The sequence below is a fragment of the Lampetra planeri genome, chromosome 2 (genome assembly GCF_965212315.1).
Source record: "Lampetra planeri chromosome 2, kcLamPlan1.2.h2, whole genome shotgun sequence".
NCBI lineage: Eukaryota > Metazoa > Chordata > Hyperoartia > Petromyzontiformes > Petromyzontidae > Lampetra > Lampetra planeri.
The window spans coordinates 28,686,467-28,708,647 of record NC_136108.1 but is presented as its reverse complement, the minus strand read 5'-3'; the positions used below and the strand labels follow the sequence as shown (position 1 = coordinate 28,708,647).

Sequence of the window (22,181 nt, the reverse complement as noted above, 5' to 3'; positions counted from 1 at the left end):
ACGAGGTATCGCCGCGGGGTCCGCGGGATTCGCCCGGCCCTTGTGGCTGGCCTCGGGGGTGGCGGCTCCGTCTCCTGGGGCTCCGGCGGTGGTCTCCTCCTCCATTCCAACGGCTCCCCTCGGTCTCCGGCACCTGCGGGCTGGGGGACAAACTCAGAGGCGGTGGGGTTTAAGGGTCGCCGTCCTCGTCGCCCCCGGCTCCGCCCGGGGCCCCTCGGAGCCCGGGGCTCCGTGGGGCCCATATACTGCGCGAGGCCCCCGGGCACGGGGGGTGGGGGGACCCCGGGGTTTCGGGGGTACTTGGACGGCGGGGCTCCCCCCCTCGGGGGCTGCTCGCCACGGCTTCAGTCGGCGGATGTTGACCACCATCTCCCGGCCCCTCTCTCCTCCCTGAATCAGCACCGTCCATGGTGAGATCTGCCGTCTCACAATCCAGGGTCCTCGCCAGTAGGTGGTCAGCTTCCCCACCTGTCCGGCACCGACGCGGGGAGTGTACAGCCACACCTCGGAGCCCGCAGTGTAGAAGGGGGGCTCCATACGGGGTCGGGCGCCCTGCTCTTGCCGCTGGTGCGCGGCCTCTCCGTGCGGGTAGGCTCGGCCCCTGGCCTCTCGCAGGGTCTCCAGCAAGTGCTCCATGGGGTGGCTCCCTTCCTCCCGTTGCGGCGGAGGGACACCGAACAGCAGATCTGCGGGCAGGCGAGACTCGCGACCAAACATCATTAGGAACGGGGTCTGTCCTGTAGATGTGTGAACGGCGGTGGTGTAGGCGAACAGGGCATAGGGGAGGTGTTCGTCCCAGTCCTGTTGATTCGCGGCCGCCATGCGTTTAAGCTTCCCGGCCAGAGTCTGGTTCATCCTCTCTACCATCCCGTTCGCCTGGGGGTGATATGCCGTGGTTCGGTCCTTCTGGATCCCGAACTCTCGGCACAGCGCCTGGAATAGTTCGGCCTCGAATTCACTACCCTGGTCGGTAATGACTCGTTCGGGGATCCCGCACTTAAGTACGTAGTTTTCCACGAAGGCCCGGGCCACTACGAGGGCTGTTTTATCCGGGATAGCCACCGCCACGGGGTAGCGGGTGAAGTACTCCACCGCTACAAGAATATATCGGTTGCCCCGGTGGGATCGTGGAAAGGGCCCCTGCAGGTCGATTCCGACCAACTGATTCGTCCGACTGACTCGGAACGGCCTCAGGGGTACCTGGTACCTCGCCGGCTTTTGCCCACACTGCTGACAGGCCCGGCAGCCCTGCACCCAGGCGGCCACATCTTGCGCTAATTTAGGCCAGAGATACTGGCGACGCAGAGTCTCCCGGGTGCGCCGTTCCCCATCATGGCCCCCGAGCGGGTGGTCGTGTACCAGTCGTAGTAGTTGGGGTCGCACATGGGCGGGAACGCAGATGCACCCCGGCTGCCCAGCGTCGGCCAGTTCCCTCACCACCCCGTTTTCTACACACAACCGGGCATACAAACCGCTCCAGGGCCCTGGTAGTGCATCCTTCCTCTCTCGCAGTGCCGCCTCCACCGCCGCCAGATCCGGATCCCGCTGCTGGGTTTGTCGCAGCTGCTCGTCGTCCAAGCCCGGGAAGGCGCAGCCGACATCCTCTTGGATCCGCCCGGTTGGGGTGGGATGATCCGTCTGTCCCCGGGCTCCTTCTGCAGGGGTTCCTGCGGCGCACACTGCACTCTCTCTCGGGGGGGGGAGTTTAGTTTCCGCGCGCTCCTTGGGTTCTGCTGCCTGGCGGCAGCGTCCCCCCGTGAAGCACGGGCAGGCGTCTCCCTCCCTCGTCTCAGCGCGCACCGCGGGCCGTCTTGACAAGGCGTCCGCGTTCGCGTGTGTTCGCCCCGCTCGGTACTCGATCTGCAGGTTGTACTCCTGCAGCTGCGCCAGCCATCGAGCCATCTGCCCCCGCGGTTCCTTGAATGTAAGGAGGAACTGCAGTGCATAATGATCGGTGCGCACACGACATTTCCTGCCGTACAAGTACGGTCGGAACTGTTTACACGCGAAAATTACAGCATACAGTTCCTGACGGGTTACACAATAGTTCAGTTCGGCCCCGCTCAGGGTCCGACTGGCGTATGCGATGACCCGCTCCGTCCCACCCTGCACTTGCGACAGCACCGCGCCCAGCCCACTGCTGCAGGCGTCAGTGTCCAAAATAAAATCGGTGGTGAAATCTGGGAAAGCCAAGGTGGGGGTGTGGGTGAGGTGGTCTTTGAGTGTGGTGAAAGCCGTCTGGCAGGCCTCCGACCACTGATAGGGGTTCTTAGGGGAGGTGAGTTGGGTGAGGGGGCGTGCAATCTCACTGAATCCCTTTACAAATCGACGGTAATAAGTGGCGAGTCCCAAGAATGACCTGATCTCCGTCAGGTTCCTCGGCCGCGGCCAATCCACTACGGCACGCACCTTCTCGGGATCGGTGCTCACCCCTGCCTCGCTGACTCGGTGTCCGAGGTACCCCACCTCGCGTTGCGCAATGTAACACTTACGTGGCTTGAGCTTGAGATGGGCTGCTCGCAGTCGCTGGAATACTTCCCGCAGCCTGGACCAGTGTTCGGACAGCGACCTACTGAACACTATTACGTCGTCCAGGTAAATCAGGCACTGTTCCCACTGCAAGCCCCGCATCACCAACTCCATCAACCGCTGGAATGTCGCGGGCGCGTTAGTGAGTCCGAACGGCCACACTCGAAACTCAAACAGGCCCATCGGGGTGGTGAATGCTGTTTTTGGCCGATCCTCCTCCGTCATCTCCACCTGCCAGTAACCGGACGCCAGATCGAGGGTGGAAAAATACCGCGCTCCTGCGAGACTGTCGAAGGTGTCGTCGATGCGTGGGATGGGAAAAGCGTCGCCGAGGGTGACTGCGTTCAATTTTCGGTAATCAACGCAGAACCGAGTCGATCCGTCCTTTTTCGTTACCAGTACCACCGGGGCAGACCAAGGGCTCGCGGAGGGCTGGATTATGTTATCGCGTAGCATATCCGTGACTGCCTCTTTGATCTGGGTCCGTTCAGGCGCGCCCACTCGGTATGCGGGGAGTTTGATGGGTCGGGCTGCACCTGTGTCAATTTGGTGCTTGACCAGGTCGGTCCGGCCCACGTCCGAATCGTGCTCACTGAACACGTCGGCGTACTCCCGCAATAACCCGCGCAGCTGATCGGCCTCCCCCTTAGGTAAGGCTGCCCAAGGCACATGTAACGCATCCTGCAGGGGAACAATCTCGGCTCGGGGGGTCGGGCCGACCCGCCAGGCCAGATCCTGGCTGTCCTCGGGGCAGCCAGGGTCCTCCGCCCAGAGTGCGAACACCGAGTCGTTCGAGTGGCGAGCGTGCAGGGGGTGTACGGTGGCTACCGGGGTGCGTCGTCGTATCATTGCCGGGGTACTGTGTGGGTTAAACACACGTATAAACAGCCGGCCCCCATCTGCGTTTACCAGTGTGGCTGACCCTACCACCCCGTATCGCGATGCCAACTCCGGGTGAGGAGTCAGCATTACCTCGCCCGATGGTCGGTGGGTTGGGTCGGTGGAGAGGGTTGCCACTGGCACCAGCATCTCGGCGAGAGGCCCGATGGTGACGGCCGACACCAGCGTAGCGGCCACGGGTGTGAAGCGTGGGCGATTCGGCTCCTGTCCTAGGAACGGAATCCGCTCCCCGCTGCCCTCCACCGTAGCGCATCGTTGCCGGGGCTGTACGTTAAGTCCCAACTTTTCCAGGAGGTCCGTTCCTGCAATGCACTCGTGGCACAACACACTCGAAATGTAGAATTCCTGTGTGCACACCTGGTTTCCTAGACGGACCTCGAGGGAGACCTTCCCCAGCAACCCCATCCCGGCTCCGCTTGCCGTGTGCAGCGCGCGATCCGGGGCCTGCAGGCAGCCCACGTCCACCCCGAGCATGCTGCAGTGCGCGGCGCTCATGAGAGAGGCCACGGCGCCCGTGTCCAACAGGATCCGGGTGTGCTGCCCGTTCACCTGGCCTTCCACCAGCGACGTGGCTCCCGTTATCCCTGCCACCAGCTCCCGCAGCCAATCGCCCGAGGTCCCTGCGCCCTTGGATGTTGTCGTTGTAACCTGTTTATGGATCACTCGCTCGCCATTATTATTACAGCTGGTTTGGGTCGGGTCCACGTCGATTTCATCCCCCGGTGGTCCCCTCTCTAGGGGGGGCTTAGTGTTTGACCTATGCATCGGCCTCGCACGGGCGAGCTGAGGGCAGTCCCTCATGAGATGCCCTCGACGGTCGCACACATAACACGTCCTGGGAGGAGTGGCGGCTCTGTGGCGAACTTTCTGCCCACTCCCTCCTCCCCCCGTGCGCTGTTGCTCATACTCTGCTTCTAGTCGGGCTATCCTTCCAGTTAGCCCTCCTACCGCGGAGTCTAGGTCCCCCATTTCGGATCGGATGGTCTCAACGGAGGATTGCACCTGGGTTACCTGGCCGGCTATATCTCCCATGCCGGTCTGTAACCCAGCTACCCAACCCGGGGTTGTCTCGCGGGACACGGGAGGTTCTCTTTCCCGTCCCCTTACCGTCCTCGCGAGCTCCTGTTCCTCCTCCTCGTCTTCCGAGAGCAGGCTCGCAATGGCGCGCTCTCGTCCCAGCCCCCGGAGCTGCGCGCGTTCGCTGTGAATTCTTTCACACTTACGTGCGCGCTCGACAAGGGTGTTAAAGGGAAGACGTGGGCAGCTCATGTCTGGCTGCCACCACGCCGTGCGAGACAGGTACCGCTGGATTTTCTCGGCGGCCAGTTCCTCAATAACCTCAGTTGCGTACCCCGGGCGTGCGATCTTTGTTAACTCGCGCACATCCTCGGCGTAATCACGGAGATCTTCGCCAGGTTGGCGACGGCGCGCCTCTAAGGCCGATTTTGCTTCCTCCTCGTCACGTGTGCCAAAACGCTGATCGAGTCGGCGCATCAGCTCCTCTAGCTGTGTCTGTGCGCTCGCGGGTAACGCTTCTACAAAATCGGCTGCCCGCCCATCAAGATTCATATTAAGTTGACGTACTGCCTGCGCGTCCGTCCATCCATTAATTTCCTTGGCCCCTAAGAGATTTCGGGCGAATGCCTTCCACGAAGGGGCCCCCCGGCCGGTAAATATCAGTCTTATTTTAGCGTGAGGTAACGCGGGGGTCCGTACCGCTTCCGACACCAATTTGTGGGGGTCGCTAGCCCCCGAGATCCCTCCCTCGATAATACTAACGGCCGGACTAACATCATCAATCGCCCCCCCGCTGCTAAGCGAACCGCCGCTAGGCTCCTCACCCAGGGTGTGGGAGCCGTCACCCGAGGATTCCCCTCCACCGCGGGTCCGCGTAGCAGGCATGGATAACCACGCACGCGCACACCCACACACAGCTCTGCACGGCACTCACCCAACCCTGACCACTCACGTTAGGATCGCGCACCTGTGTTACACACGTCGTGAACGTGCGCGCACACACGCATACAGCTCCACACGCGATACCCACTCCTGCGCCGCTCTGCGCCGCGCTGGCCGCCCACGTTACGATCGCGCACCTTGGGCACGCCGATTACGCACGCCGAGAGCTTACGCAAGTAACGAGCGCACGCAAGCGGGGCACACGCCGACACGACGACTCGTCCCCTCCCCCACTCGCGCGTGCACGTCAACACAAATATCGTACAAGGACGATTCTCCTCTCACACGGCTGCGTAGTCACGCCAACACACCAAAAGTGCTCTCCCCGGGCGTTAACGCACACACCTCCGTACCCGCACAATCGTACAGAGACCACGGCCTTTATGCGTACAACGACCACACACTCGCGAATGCAGTGCACGCTAATACCACGTTCCAAAAACACCCAACAACACGGTTTTGTTACTACGCTCGAGATTTTATTAGCCCTTGCTAACCAACCGAGCCACCCGTGTGTGTGTGCGGGACAGCAAGGCGCTTCTAACCCACACTCTGGTGCCGTGTAGCCCTATTCTATGCTGCGCTCTCTGCTAAACCGCTTTCCTACTCGTCCTTACCCCGAACTAACCCTCTCCTACGGATCCTACCCTCCGCTCTGAGGTGTTGTAAGGCGCGCAACACGATACCGTCTGTAGTCCTTGGTGACCTTGCGGCGCTCAGATCGTCCTGCAGACAATCTAGCGGCTCGCCCGATGACTCCTTCGTCGCTGACCCCGTGTCCAAACTCCAGAAGAAGAGAGTTCCCTACTGCCCCTGCGTTTTCTTTTAAACTATTCACATCAAAGGCTAGGAGCCCCCGTCCCGACCGCCTTGGTCTCTCGACCAATCCTGAGCCTAGGATTTCCCGCTCTTTTGCGATCCCGCCGGCCTTTGAACTTTCGACCAATCAGTTGTCCCGGGTCCTGATCCCAGCTATCTGCCTTGCTGACCCGTGTTTGTGTTTGTATGCGTTTCTAACTGCGGGGCTCTCTGAGCTCGCCGTGGTCGTGCGATCTCAAATCCGCCCACGGCGCCGCAGTGTTACTTGGCCTGGGAAGGGTCCTGTCCAATTCCCTGGCCCTGAGAAACCGTGGGGTAACCCCCCTAGGGGGCCCTCGGGTGAAAACTCAGGGTAGGTGACCCGACCACGAGGCCCTACGTGGGTGCGGGTGCGTGTTTATGTGGGGGGGGTGATGGGGGGCAGTGCGGCGGTGGAAGCCGGGCGGCTCCCTGGCTCGGCCGAGCGGCCCCGTCGCTGTGGCACCACATATGTCAAGGAGTTCCTGTAGTTGCAGGGGCCCAGTGTCTTTATTGGAAAAATGTTGAATTATCAAGCGGCACTGTATATGGAGTTTTCTTTTCCACTCGGTTAATTAATTGGATCTTTGCCATTCACAGTAAGATACATACTTTTTCCACCTATTAATTGAATAAGCTAAAGAAAGGTAAAGCTCAGTGTTTTTTCATTTATAAAAACAATAATAATTATTAAAGTCTTAAGAATTCAACTCCGATGACTGTTGTCAAGACACACACTTTCTGTTGCTATCAAATGCACAGATTCGATGCAAGTCAAAAGGTTTAAATTGATTACCAATGGTTTAACACGTCACATGCACATTTGCATGCGATTTGTAGTTGCTTATCGCTACACCATTGGTATTCTGAAATGCCATATTATTCCCCCCCACCTCCTACATCCACTCGTTTTTTGTTGCAATTGTACTCGTGGCGTTGTCACGAGATAAAGACTCCATTTACAATTCCCATAACAATGCGGTGTATGGCATGCGTCGAAGAATAGGCCATGAAATATTTTTTTTTCCACGGGATTTCTCCCCCCCAAACACAAATCCAACTCGAGCAGCTTTGCTATCGTCCATGCACTCTGCATTGAGATTTTCTCAGGAACAGTCAAACTGATATTGTTGATTGGAATTTATTCAAATCCAAGGAAATGCACGTTAAAGGCTTCGTTCATTTCGAGAGCATCGAAATTTTCGATAGGATCGAAAGTTACCCCTTTTCACCCGAAAAACTTACTTTATAATATTTAAACAATGGATATTAATTCATACAAATGCTAACATAAAGACATAATATTAAAAGAAACGTGGTTAATCAATGCCTTAATTCATATTTATTGTACCTACAACAGCCTATTGTTAACAGAGGAATTGTCGGTAAGCGAACAGATTGGGCTCTATGGAGGCACTACACTATACACTACTATACACTACACTATACACTACATAATATACTACTATACACTACTATACACTACACTACTATACACTACACTATACACTGCACTATACTCTACACTATACACTACTATACACTACACTATACACTACTATACACTACACCGCCATACACTACACCACTATACACTTTACACTACTATACACTACACTACTATACACGACACTATACACTACTATACACTACACTATACACTACTATACACTACACTACTATACACTACACTACTATACACTCGACACTACTATAGACTACACTACTATACACTACACTACTATAGACTACACATTGGGCTCTATGGAGGCTCGTCGTTAAGCGTTTAGTTGTGAACAGGGGTGGTCGTTAAGAAGGGTTCTACTCTACACTACTATACATTACACTACTATAGACTACATTACCATACACTACGCTTCTATACACTACACTATACACTACTATACACTACACAATTATACACTACAATACTATACACTGCACTATACACTACACTACTATACACTCTACACTACTATACACTACACTAAAATACACTACTCTATTATGAGAGGGTTTTTAGGCAGTCGTTCGTGACCTGACAGAGACCACCATGAGTGAGTGCCCAGAGTCAACTCGAGGATCTCAGCAGAGCCGACTCGGTGTCACCGTGAAATATCGTCTCATTTGAATGATTGTAACCTACGCAAAGCTTGTCCTGATCAATACCTGTATGAACGAACATCAAAATAAACTCATGTTGTCCATGGGAGGTAGTGTGGGTTTCTCTGTATGTGTTTTCTTCTACTAAGCGTCACTTCCATCCACCCTACAGACAACACATTAAATATAACGACTTCTCAGTGAACCATAGGGTGGGAAAACACATTGTTTAGGCATTACATGTCAACACTCTGGTCAAGGCAAAAGTTCTCTATCTTACCTTTTAGGGAAGTTTTCACGTAAGAGTATGGATATTTTCTGCATATTTATATGACGTATATCACGAGGTGGGTTCTGTAAGAAGTGGTTCATTCATTCAATACTATCATCAATGCATTATCACAAAGCCAAATATTATCTTCCAGCAGTATGCCAGCATAGCTATGAATTTTATATATATATAAAGCTTCAGACCCTTGGTGATTTGTAATTCCCCGCTCATGTTAGCGGATCAGCAAGGCGGGCGGTGTATTTCTAAGCACCATTAAACACTCTGGCCTGAACGCGTCCTTTGCAGGTTTGATGGGTCGTCGCTGTGAATTGGACATCAATGAGTGCTCCTCTGACCCCTGTGGATCTCTCAGCCTCTGCATCAATTCCGTCGGTGGCTACCGCTGCTTTTGTGCTCCTGGCTTCATTGGTGAGCTGTCTCCTCCAATGTGACACAAAACTGTATTTCCCTCCCCCCCCCACATTGCCATTGTTGCTTAAGACCTTGGTACGTTTGTGATGCGCGTGGTTTTTGCGTTTGTGGCTAGAATTGAGATTTCCCTGCTGCAGAGCAGGTAACAATTCGTGGCAATAATGCAGAACACGTGGTCGCAGGAGATTAGCCAAGGAGCTGCAAAACACAGTCCCGTTAATCAACAAAAACATTTGGTTTTGTAGGAAAGGAGCATTTTCAGGAGTCTGAAAAAGTAATTCCAAAGACCTAACCATAAGGCAGAATTTATATATGTGAAAATATGGGGAAGAGTGACACAGTTGTATAGCACGCTGCGCTATGAGCTCAGCAGCCTGAGTTTGATTCCTGGCCATGGCTAACATCAGTGATGAGCGATATGTGAATTGGTCCTGGACACCTCCTGTACCATCCTGCATTCACTATTGTGGTGAAGTATGGTCAAACAAATCCTATGGCGGATATGGTGTAGTAAGGCTTTCATCCAGCAATGGATTGCAATCGGGCTATACATTGTTTAATATATATATACACATGCATAATACATTCAAAATAAGAGGAATCGTGACATTAACCTGTTCGGAACTGAGTTTGATAGCTTGGCTCAGGTTCATTCACAGACCAGATTGATGACACAAATCTAAAGGCGCTCCCCCTTAGGTATTAGTAACACTACCCTTGAATGTAAAAATATAAGCTGCCCATCATGCCAAGTGCGGTGAATGTTTACAAATGAACAGGCTTGAAAATCGACACAATAGCTTCTTTAGGGCAGAGAGAGAGGGAGGGCAGGGTGATTGACTTTATTCTTTGAGATAGCACTCGACACTGATAATCTTAAGAACTTCGAATGGACACACACACAGCTTTCCGTTGGAGGACGACGGTTATCAAGCAAACCCTTGTCCCGTAATCACTAACTCGTGGTGCTACTGCCATATCTGTGATCAATAACTCGTGGTGCTGCTACCATATCTGTGATCAATAACTCGTGGTGCTGCTGCCATATATGTGATCAATAACTCGTGGTGCTGCTGCCATATCTGTGATCAATAACTCGTGGTGCTGCTGCCATATCTGTGATCAATAACTCGTGGTGCTACTGCCATATCTGTGATCAATAACTCGTGGTGCCGCCGTCATATCTGTGATCAATAACTCGTGGTGCTGCTGCCATATCTGCGATCAATAACTCGTGGTGCTGCTGCTATATCTGTGATCAATAACTCGTGGTGGTACTATCATATCTGTGATCAATAACTCGTGGTGCTGCTGCTATATCTGTGATCAATAACTCGTGGTGCTGCTGCCATATCTGTGATCAATAACTCGTGGTGCTGCTGCCATATCTGCGATCAGACATTGGACATGGAACACCACAACACTGCTCTCAGTGTCAGCGTTTGCCCTTCACTGTACGATTCAAGTGTGCCCTCAAAGGAACTTGATGGCATGTGGCTCTACGTTACTGTTTTGCTCACAAAATATTCCACGGACCGCTTTCTTATTACTGTATTTGCAGATTGTCAAGTTAATACATGATTCCGGGGACATGCAGTTATGAGCATCGTCTGATCTTTTTGGATAATGAGCTGTGTTTTTTCTTTAATAGACGTCAGTATTACTTATTCCCTGGCATCGTACAAACAGCTAACAATGCCGGATGAGCTCAGCTGGCTGACCATTCCTTTGCCAGTAGCCAACAGTTTAAGGTGACACTAAGTATAGCGTTTTCATAGGCACAGCATCCATGAACATATTGACTCGATTGATCCTTCTTGATTTAAGTGTGCCATCGATAAACGCGTGCCAGGCCGAAGGACACTTTATCACGTGTCAACACCACAATCTTGGAGACAGATTTAGCTGGCAGGACTAATATCCAAGCCAAGGGCAGCCGAGTAGAGATGTCAGACTTACTGAAGTTGGTATTAAGTTGCTAACGGCAAAGAATGAGTTTCTAGGAGACCTTTATATGGAATGAGTTTCAATTCTACATTTTTAGATATTCAAAGCACGACCTAATCATTATGGGTTTTTAGAGTTATTTTTAAATGTTAAAACATTTCATCGTAATGCATAAAGGCATTCATTAATAAACATTATTAAACTCGTACCACATCAATCACATTGCACGTATGTAATTAATGTTTATTAGTTTGTATATTTTCGATGTAAAGGGTTGCTGTCATCATAGCACCTCTGGCCATTAGAGGCGCCACCAATAAACACGGCGTTAATTCAAATAATGTCGTTGAGAATTTAATTGTAACTCTGAATGCGACAATTCATAAAGTGCCTGGAGGGAGAGGTGAATTGTTCCAACCTTGTGTTTAACTTTTTAACTTTCACATAACCTTTTAAATATTAAGTGCACATTTCCATTATATATTACCATGTAACTTTATGCGTGCATTTTAACAAGCACGATAATGTAACAATTCGTTCGTAAAATCAAAAGCTGCTTCGAAATTTCTAAAAATGTTCAAAAGTTGAGGTTTCACGTTTAATTATAAAATAATTCTACCAGATAAAGTGAAGTTGCTATTCTCTTGCTCAGCTGCTTAAATTCCCAAAATTTAGCTTAATAAAAAAATGCCAATCAATGTCACAACAGACGTATTTGTATATATATGTCCAGCTGTGTTCCATCACAAAGTTGAGGCATTCACGGGAGTATTTCTAATTTAAATTCTAAATGCCGGTGTGTCGTAGCCTCATGGTAAACACTGATATCAGCGTTGGGCTTCCGAGCAGAATCCATTTGCGAACATTGAAGATTATGCTTGAATGCAGTGCTCCATATAGAGCTGCCGCCTTGAGTCATCATTCTCCTTGGCAGGTGCTCGCTGTGACAGTGAGGCTGATGAGTGTCTGAGCTCTCCCTGTTGGAATGGAGCCTCCTGCAACAATCTGCGTAATGGCTTCAGCTGTGAGTGTTTGCCCGGGTTTCAGGGTGAGTTGCTCATTACCGCTCTTTACACGGCACCAAAATAGTATTTCGTGCAATTTTTGACCTTTAAGTTTTACCGGTTCCACATTAGGCTGCGGAGTTTAGTTTTGGTTTAAGGTTGCTATTTAGACGGGTCTCATCTTATGTAGGGGAGCTGGGGCGCGCGCATATAATTTAAACTTGGCATCGTGAGTTTTCCATTCCCAGCCGCGGCTGACATCATTGGCGAGTGATCTTGTCCTTCACTAATTGCCATGGCGAAGCCTTTATGAGGAGGCCTTTAGGGAGCAGGGGATTAACAGATGGCTACACATTACACTATCGAGCTATACATTACACAACTGAGTGAAAACAATGCGGGCTTTGAATGTATTAATCTTTAAATAAATGTTAGACTTAAACTTGTAACATAAAGTGCCCACATGAAAGAAACTTGCTTCCTGATATGATCATGTCCATGCTTTGTCTTCCAATGGTTTAACTCATCATGTGGTACTCTTCGGTTACTTTGATTGGCCAAAAAAACCTATAAAATGGCCGGTGGGATCAGGGTGTTGTGTGTCGTTGCACCTGATGTATTTGCATGCACTTGTGTATGTTTTAAATTAAGGTTTTGATTCTAAATTGTAAAATCAAACGCCATAATTAGTGCTACACTGTATTTTTAAAAAATGTTGTTTAAACAAATATCTACAAATATAATTTACTTAATTCTACGTGTCCCATTCACACAGATTATCTCTTGCAATGGAGATATGTAAATATTAGTAATAGATAGACACAATAGCCTAACCTGAATGAAATATGAATATATGTAACACATGTAGATTGGTTGGTGAATGGCACATTTAATCGAATACAAGCATATAGAGCACCCCACTTAAACATTGCAAAATGCTTTCCTGTGCTTTACGAGTTAAAGTTAACGTATGCGAGATCACAAATACATTACTGCAAGTGAAAACGTCGGATGTGTGAACGTCTACAGAAAGCGCCAAGTTGCACCGCCGTGCGCACATATACTGCACCGGGTGTGGGGGGCGGTTTAATAGGTCGGACATGCGATGTCGTGTGACCAAGTTTTGGCCTGATTGGAAGCAATCCTGGCCGCTCTGCAGGTGGCCTGTGTGAGCAAGAGGTGAATGAGTGTTCGTCATCCCCGTGCCTCCACGATGGAAGCTGCATTGATCTTGTCGATGGGTACATCTGCATCTGCCCGCCTGGCTTGACTGGTGAGTCTTAGTTCATCACGATCGTCTCATCATCCATCAATCGCCTATAACTTATCAAACATTAAATCATCATCATCATCATCATGGTCGTCGTCATTCATTATCAAATGTCCTTCCCTTTCTCCCTGTTTTCGTATGTGTCCGCAGTACTTTAACTTTCCGATTTTGACTTCAGATAGTACATTTATAGTGACTATCTTTAAAGCATTGATACTCGAAGTCTATTTTTCATGGTACACCTGGGATACAAAAGAAAATACAAAAGCAGGCAGAGCAAAACAAAGCACAGTACAATGATTGCAATGCAACAGACTGCCAAAATCCCTAATATTATGACATGTCACGGTAACATTTTACGGTGGAACATTGCAATATAATCTCTAAACAAGATCCAATCCAGGTGGAGTATACGGCAATAATCCGACACATTATCAATTATTCTCTATGAGCTGGTTGAGCACACCGTAATTGGTCTAACCCTCACAAAGGCATTGTAATGGTCTTTTCCAAAATATTATTTTGTTGGTGTTGGTCTTTTCATCAACATTAATTCCAATTTGTGCTATCGGCATCGATGCCCTGAGACGAGAAATCAATTTAGAAGTCTCGCGGGGAAATGCACCCCCATGTGTCAGAGAACTCCTGCACAAAGTGATTTGTCACAAGAATTCTCCCAAATAAATCCCTCAATTGGCTTTCTTTATCCTTTGTAGAACTGGTCGGGCACTTTCCTACAAACTCTGCTCTGAGGTTGTTCGACTTAACCAACAACAAAAAAGGTACGTTTTCAATTCCCAGAGATACAAATTTTGATAAATGATTCGCAAAGCCACATTTAATAATGATATGTATTTTCGTGCAATCATTGGTGACCAGGGCTGAGAAAATTGAGATCAACGACTTGCTCCACTAAAGCACATGGTTAGGCCACAGGCAGCTGAAACCCAGACGTATTCCCAGGACCTTAGCAGTGCCGGCTCAGAGCTCAGACCTCCGAGTCACAACCTCATATCGTTTTCTATCGGTATGAACCTTTCACATGGATAGGCAGCAATGGACCATCTACTACCAACCATGCCATGTAGAGGAAGAATGACGTGATTCTGTGGTAGAGCTCACCTGTGTTGATGTTAAATTTGAGGCATTATTTACCATGAGGCGTCAGACTTAAGATGTGCCATACAGTATACCAAATGCAGGGTACTGGTCTCGGTGGTCTGGGATAGAGCATAATACAGGTTTTTTTTGGAGGTTAGATCGCGGAAATATAGAAATGTGTCGTTAAACCTGCCACCACCTGACACAGCCAATTAGTAAGGTTTGTCACGTAAACAGAACGTGGCCAATTCGTCACTAGCACAGCACACCGGTGTTGAAGAGCCAAACTGGCTGTCGCCTGATGAAGCTAGTTGTAATTACTGGCGAAACGTTGTACTCAGATTATAAATGTTGTGGCTTGGCTCTCCAACACACCGGTATGCTGTGTCGGGTGGTGGTGGGTTTAACGCCACTTTTATAAATTTACGCGATCTAACCCATAAACCTGTATTATGGATAAAATTGGTTACGAAAGACGTGTTAAACTGGGATAGAACACTCGACTCACATATACATTTCCAGTTGTAGATCAAATCAGGTGATCATTCCTCGATGGTTGTTCAATGACGGCCAGTTTGTAGGAAGCCAACAAATGCTTTGCATGTTGGATGAGGAATTTTCCACCGCCAATTTCGACCTTGGGCTGCGGTTCACCAATCGAGACGATTGCCTCCCTTGAGGCTCATTGAATTGTAACCTGACCATACCAGAGTAGCCACAGATGAGTTGTGGCAGTTGTTTGTAAATAATTTGGCCCCTGAGAAAGAGTTTTACGTTTTTTTACCACCGTCATCATTCACAGATGCCTAAAATTGCATTTTCATTTCAACAATATCATTTTAATGTAATTTGGATACTGTATTGAAACATCAAATTATTTTGTAATGATTGGGAAGCATGCAAATTGCATTCATCCACAAACCATATATTTATTTGTGCAATGTTCATCCACAAACACATGTAGTCTTAGTTTCATTCATTCACTCACCTCGACAAACTGCTCATGTCCTTCCAGACATAGAGTTTTTTGTTAAAAGAGACATGTTGGCCACACTGGCCAGACTGTGATAAAACATACTCTTTCACACAAAGAACCCCAAAGCAGTCTTGCGTATTTCAAGATGGTGCACAAGGGCTGACTGGGTTGTATAATCAATGGTGTCGAGATGTTATCTCCCGCGCCTCGTATGCGAAAGGTCGTGGGTTCGATGCCGACCATGACGGCTGTATATTTGGAGCTTGAATGTTCTCCCCGTGGTTGCGTGGATTTTTCTCAGGATCCACCGGTGTTACCCTCCACATTTAGAATGAACATGCGTTTAGCGTATTTAGCTGCTATACATTTCCACCTGATAAGCCACTACGTTGAGCTATCATTTGTGGGCAGGTCGCTTCTGAAAAGGAGCTACGTAGCTCAGTGGGCCTTATCTGGTAAAATACTAATATCTTCTTGGTTCTTTCGGTAAAGTCACGTAGAAGGGAAATAATAAAATAATAAAAATAAAACATAATAAAATAATTCTCACGACGTTTCGGCCACAACGCAAGCAGCCGTCCTCAGGTGAAGAACAGGTCTGTCGGAAAGACAGCGTCTGAATTCAAGAAGATGAATCCCTGCAGTGACGAAAGCTTTAAATCGAAAAATAATAATAGTTTCGTTTAGTTTTAGTTTAATCCCTGCCATGTGTCTGCCACGTATGCTTCAGCATCACTACATTATCTTTAATCATGGCCGTGTAATCCTTTGCAATCATGGCCCTTTGTAACATTTAATACTACATGTTTTCCTTGTCACAATTTAGCAACGCGTCTTGCACCTATAAATGATCTGCTTTTCATTTGGTTGCCACATGCTTGTTTTTCATCACACCCCTGAACAGGGGATCTTTGCCTCATTCTTTGTCGTGCATTGTTATTTCTCCAAACGAATTGCATTTCCAAAATGTCTGTAATTGGATAACAATTGCCTAATTGAGGCAAGTGCCACTGATATTGTGAGCAACAGATCTCCATTTGCCTCCACATGCTCTCCTTCTCCCTTGCCTCTCCCATTGTGTCCTTTAATTTGTATAATTCTGTTCACCTGCAAACCAGCGTGATGCTGAAATCCTCACCGCTTGATTGGCCTAGGAAATTTGAATGCAGACGTTAATGCTAAACCTGCGTTGTTGACCCGAGCAATCTGTGGACGCTTTAGTATTATCCCCGCATCTGTGTGGATTCATCCAGGCACTCCACTTACTTTCCATATTTAAATAAGAAATGGCCAAACATCCAATGCCGAACACCCCTGCTCACGACTCTTAAGAGAAAGCCAAAGCTTTTGCGGGTGAATAATCTTAAAATTTTAGAGTCGACAATGTAAAAGTTATAAACGCATCACGCGCGTACTTCATTAATTGCAATTTTACAATTCAAACAATTTGTTTCTGCAACACGTATACAACAGCGCTGACCGATAGGCAATTACTTGTTGTGCCTTGTTTTTCCTGACGGGTGCATCGCGTACAACATCGTTACAGACGTACGGCAGCCTGCGAGAGGGAGATGTTGCCATTGCTGTTGGCGGTTGTGTCTCTCTGTCCCTGACAGGCCCTCACTGCGAGATGGACATAGATGAATGTGGCTCCTCGCCTTGTCTGCATGGTGCTACCTGTCACGATTTAATAGGAGGCTACTACTGTCAGTGCCTCGCGCCTTTTAAAGGTACGTCTCTCACTGCATGGGTCGATGCTCACTCCAGCAGGGCCTTGAAAAGAAACATCATTGAGTGTGTGCTTATTTGATTGCAGTTGTTTGTCTACGGTTGGTGAGGTCTTGTACCCCGATTTTTCATATCGGCATCACGTCGTGAGATGGAGAATCCATAGATAATTCTCTCAGAACCTTATCCTATGCTGTTAATAGAACACCCTGTGACACGCCTAGGTGTGGAAATGTGTAACGTGCATTTCTGTGCATGCTGAGCATAAACCTTGGCTTGATTTTTGCGCATGTGCCAGTTGTAATTGGTAGAGTAAGATTTTGTTTTGTTACGATTGCATACTGAGCCTTGGAACGCAGAGTTGTGTCCTCTCTCCTACCTCAAACAATGTCGATAATACAGCGGCAGACTTTGGGAGCTGGTGCATAAAAAAAATACAATTACAGGCTCGCAATAGGGTACGCAACTTTTAGGATTATAATTACAACTCGGGAGGGTAATTTGTAGATTTATAATCATTGTTGTTTTTTTACAAATACATCCTCTTACATGGTCGTGAAATTACGCAATTATAATCTCTTTAATCAAAACATCTGGAGCATATTACTAGATTACATATTACATACTGGAAAAAGCAGTACTCTACTTTCAAAGTTGGAATATGAGAGTGAAGATGCACACTCAAATTATGTCATCCTCCGAAAGTTTGACCTTGCCTTGTTGTCTGTTTTATATGGCCGCAACAAAGCCGTTTTAATAGTAACATTGTTTTTTTCTTCTTGGTTCTTTCGGTAAAGTCACGTAGAAGGGAAATAATAAAATAATAAAAATAAAACATAATAAAATAATTCTCACGACGTTTCGGCCACAACGCAAGCAGCCGTCTACTTGTGTTGTGGCCGAAACGTCGTGAGAATTATTTTATGTTTTATTTTTAGTATTTTATTATTTCCCTTCTACGTGACTTTACCGAAAGAACCAAGAAGATCAATCCCTGCAGTCACGAAAGCTTTAAATCGAAATAACATTGTTTGTTCAAATGGACATGCTGTTGTGATTTACTATGTAGGAGTAATTTACTATGTAGGAGTAAATAAATTATAAGTCCTCGTATGTCTGAGAGGGAGAGAATGTATATGTGGGGACTGGGGAGTGGTGGTGAAGTAGTTAGCGCATTGCAATCCCAATGACCTCGTTTCAGTTGCAGACTGTTCGCATTACCAATAGCAACTGGTTTCAGAAAATATCTTAGACCCCAGGTAAACTCATTCTAAAATTATGACTTGCTATTGTTCAGCAAACGTCAGCACGAGAGGAGTTCAGGCAGCCGGGTCAGCCTTAGTGGGCGCTCGTCAACAGCATTTTCGCCCAACACTCTGTACGAAGAGCATCGCTGATTTTATTTTGCTGCCCCCAATGAATACGGAGTGGTGGTGTTCGTCTCTGTTTACAGCACTGAGCCAGTGGGGGGGAATGCCCCATTGCGTAGTGGGGGTGGAGTCACTCCACACAGGGGCGCAACGGCCTATTTCAACGGGGTGGGTATGCAAGATACGACTGTGGGCCCCCCCCTCACCACCTTTTCCCCAACTCACTTTTACTAAAATATACAATTCTATGTAGGCTATACTCTTTGGTTCTTTCGGGAAAGTCACGTAGTTAGAAATAAAATAAAACGAATCAGGACGTTTCGATCGCAACACAAGCGGTCGTCACCAGGCAAAAGCTTCAAATCAAGATTACATGTAGGCTATAACTACAGTATATATATTATTTTAGTTGCACCGTGTATTGAGTTTAGAGGAAGACAATTGAGTTATCGTGCGTCTTGCTTTCATACGCATGTCAGTTTGCAGACAAGCCTGGTGGTGTTCAGCGACAAACAGCAGCAGTAGCGCTGCTAGAATATTACACTTAAAATTATTATTATTTCTATTATTTTCATTATTTATTATTTATTTATTATTATTTACTTTTACCTACGTGACTTTACCGAAAAAAACCTAAGAGTATGAATCCTTGCAGTCACGAAAGCTTCAAATCTAGAATTTACACTGCTGTGTATTTGATTCGGATTTTTTTTTTCATTTGTAACAATGTTTTTTGGCATTTATGGTTAACTGTTGGAAAACATTTAAATATATATTTATTTTTAAAAATGTACTTGTGTATCTGGTTATTCGGGGCCCCCCTTGTGGCTGACTGGGCCCTATGCGTCACATAAAGCTGTCACATACCCACCCCCCCATAGTGGCGCTCCTGACTCCACAGGACAACCACGGCTGACTTCCTACAAAGTGATCCCTGCTTTATTGACCCTAGGAGGGATGGACAGCTGAGTTGAAACTCTAAACCGGGATTTTAATTCGCTATCGTACGATTGTTAATCATGCCCTTGCCTCAACCGCAGTGCTGCCCAGCAGGTTTAAGTAACATAAAATACCTTTGTCATTTATGTGTAACGGTGCCACACGAATAAACCGTTAACTTTTTGGTTGTTGTTATTGTTGCTGCTCGGTGTTTCTTGCGTCAAGGACCTGACTGTGAGCTGGTGCCATGCAAGGGCTTCAGCCCGTGCGAGAACGCGGCGGTGTGTCGGCAAGAAGCTGACCTCGCGGTGCACCCGATGGGCTCCAGCTGCAGCTGCCCTGCAGGATTCTCTGGGCCCTACTGCGAGACCAATATTGACGACTGCGCCTCCTCGCCATGCGTCCACGGATTTTGCTACGACGGTGAGTGAGGCGGAACGTGCCGGAGCGCCGCATCCGCGTGAGAGCTTGACTTGGATTGACGTTCGTCGTTGGCGTGGCCATTTCTGCGTGACGGGGACACGGCAGAGAAAAGTGAAAGCCCATGAAAACATTAATGAGGTTGTAACGATCGAGGGGGTGATTCCCTGTCTCGGCGATGGAACGTTTTGATTTTGCTCATCGATAGATTGTGCAGAAAAAAACATGATTTTGTTATAAATAATGTAGTGGCGGGTTTTTATTTTATTGCTCCTACAATCTGTTTAAAAAAAGTCAAACTCTGAGACAGGAATGAGGCTGCAGAGATTTCATTGCAGTATTTTATGGTCAGACGACATTCACTAAATTATACTTTTCTGCACATGGAGTTTTAGAGAACAGTATTTTTTCTTCGCAAAATCAGATGACAAGTCAATTTCTGAGACAAGAATCAAACTACAGTACTTTTTATTGCACTCTGTTTTTTTCTCCCAATTAGATAAAAAAAAATTGTGTTGCTGATTTAGTACCGAGTTTACAATACGCGACACTATTGCCACACAGGTTCACAATAACTCACGATCGTGTGGTTTATGTGTGGGTATGTGTTGTCTGTATCAGATTTATGTTGACGGATAAAACATTGTGGAAACTATTTCATTGTTTTGTCGTCAGAGTTATTTCAATAATCAGACTAGATGAATGATTCATTTGGAATTTGTAATGGCAAAGGCGGTGAAAATAATAATGGTAATAATCTTGAGCCCTGAAATGTGCACAAGACACCCTCTCTCCACAATTATCCGAAGCCGTATGCTTATATTCCAATTGTTAATTTATGCCAGCATTCTTTAAATGCATTTTTCAAATTTCAATAACTGGGTCTGGGCTGTAATTTTGTGGCAATAATTGGCACAAATTGGCACAAATGTGTGCACTGAATGTTTTTTTCATTTGTTAAATGCATTTTAACATACCACTTCAACTTCCATTACAATTATGAAAGTGTTGAAGTTTTATAAATAAGCAATGGGTGGCCAATCGTGCAATAAACACAAAATGTGTGCAATGTTCATGCATTTTAGATTTAGAAGACCTCAATATATATAGCAACATAGCAAGCATACCATTACCTAAATATTGTTCTGAATTGGTCATCATCGTCATCGTCAACCATGACCTATCCACTGCTGGATAAAGGCCTCCCCAAGCCTTCATCTCTCATGGTAACACAAGACAATGATCTATTTAGCTCCGACATATGATATCATCTCATTTGTCCATCTCCTCGTTGGCCAACCGCACAGATCTGCTCCCTCCTTTGACTTTCACTCTGTCATTAGTCTTGACCATCCCTTGTCGAGAACTATCCTGCCCAAGCCAATTCACTCACAGTCAATATAATATCTCCGATTTGTTTTCCTCTCTGATTTTATTTTCGTTTCTCACTCTGTTTATAAGTGTAATGCTCAATGTGCATTTCTCCAAGGCATATTCATCATCAGTGTTCATGTTCATGAACCAATGTTTCTGATGATGAAATGCTACATAAACTAAACTATGTTTTTGTATTTTACTAGATGAAGCCCACTGAGCCATATAGCTCGTTTTTAGAAGTAACCTAGCCACATATGATAGCTCAATGAAGTGGAAATGTATAGCAGCCAAATACTCTAAATGCATGTTTCTTAATGTGGAGGCGAAAACTGGAAAAAAATCTACGTAACCATCGGGAGAGCCTGCAAACTCCACATATACAGGCATCAGGATTGGGATCAAACCAACAACCTCCTGTATACCAGGCAAGGTAGTTAACATTTCTCCAACGATATGAAAATTAAAGAATAATGTTTTCAATCTTTACTTTATACCTGCTATCACTTATGCATCTGGATGGGTGTCATATATTTTAGCCGGAAAACATCATCACTAATCAGGCATATGCGTTGAGTCATAACGATCACAGAGGTGTTTATGGGTGTGCAAAGCACAACATAAAATTAGGACACGTTAACATTAACCGACATCCGAAATTAACGGCCTACTTTTTAATTTAACAAAAATATAATTAACATACTGCAAAGCCAATTAAAGTAAAGAATTGGACTTGGCATATATGACATGAAATGACAGAATAGGCTATATGAAAGAACGTAGTCAAGTATATATATCACTGTGACGTGCAAGTTAATGTGCTATAGAATATTAATGTGTATATATTGTAGGCAATGCATGGAACAAATAATTTTCTTTGAAGGATCTCTCTATGTGAAAATTAACATTCATAAACGGCTACATCACTGGACAGGACTGTTCGTTTTTTTTAGCAACATTCCTGCTGCACATTGGTGTTTATGTCTGAACATGTTTTGCAATTAATTTAAATAACAACGCA

At 47.1% G+C, this 22,181-nt stretch overlaps 1 protein-coding gene across 1 annotated transcript in view; it reads left to right on the top strand.

The window, feature by feature from the left end:
• The first annotated feature begins 8,278 nt into the window (after positions 1-8,278).
• LOC144724304 (uncharacterized) overlaps positions 8,279-22,181 on the top strand; it is a 30,323-nt gene continuing 16,420 nt past the window's right edge. The window contains exons 1-6 of the mRNA XM_078603318.1: positions 8,279-8,282; positions 8,906-9,028; positions 11,913-12,026; positions 13,142-13,255; positions 16,946-17,059; positions 19,592-19,789. Of these exons, the coding sequence (XP_078459444.1) occupies positions 8,279-8,282; positions 8,906-9,028; positions 11,913-12,026; positions 13,142-13,255; positions 16,946-17,059; positions 19,592-19,789 (667 nt within the window). The remainder of the gene's footprint in view (positions 8,283-8,905; positions 9,029-11,912; positions 12,027-13,141; positions 13,256-16,945; positions 17,060-19,591; positions 19,790-22,181) is intronic.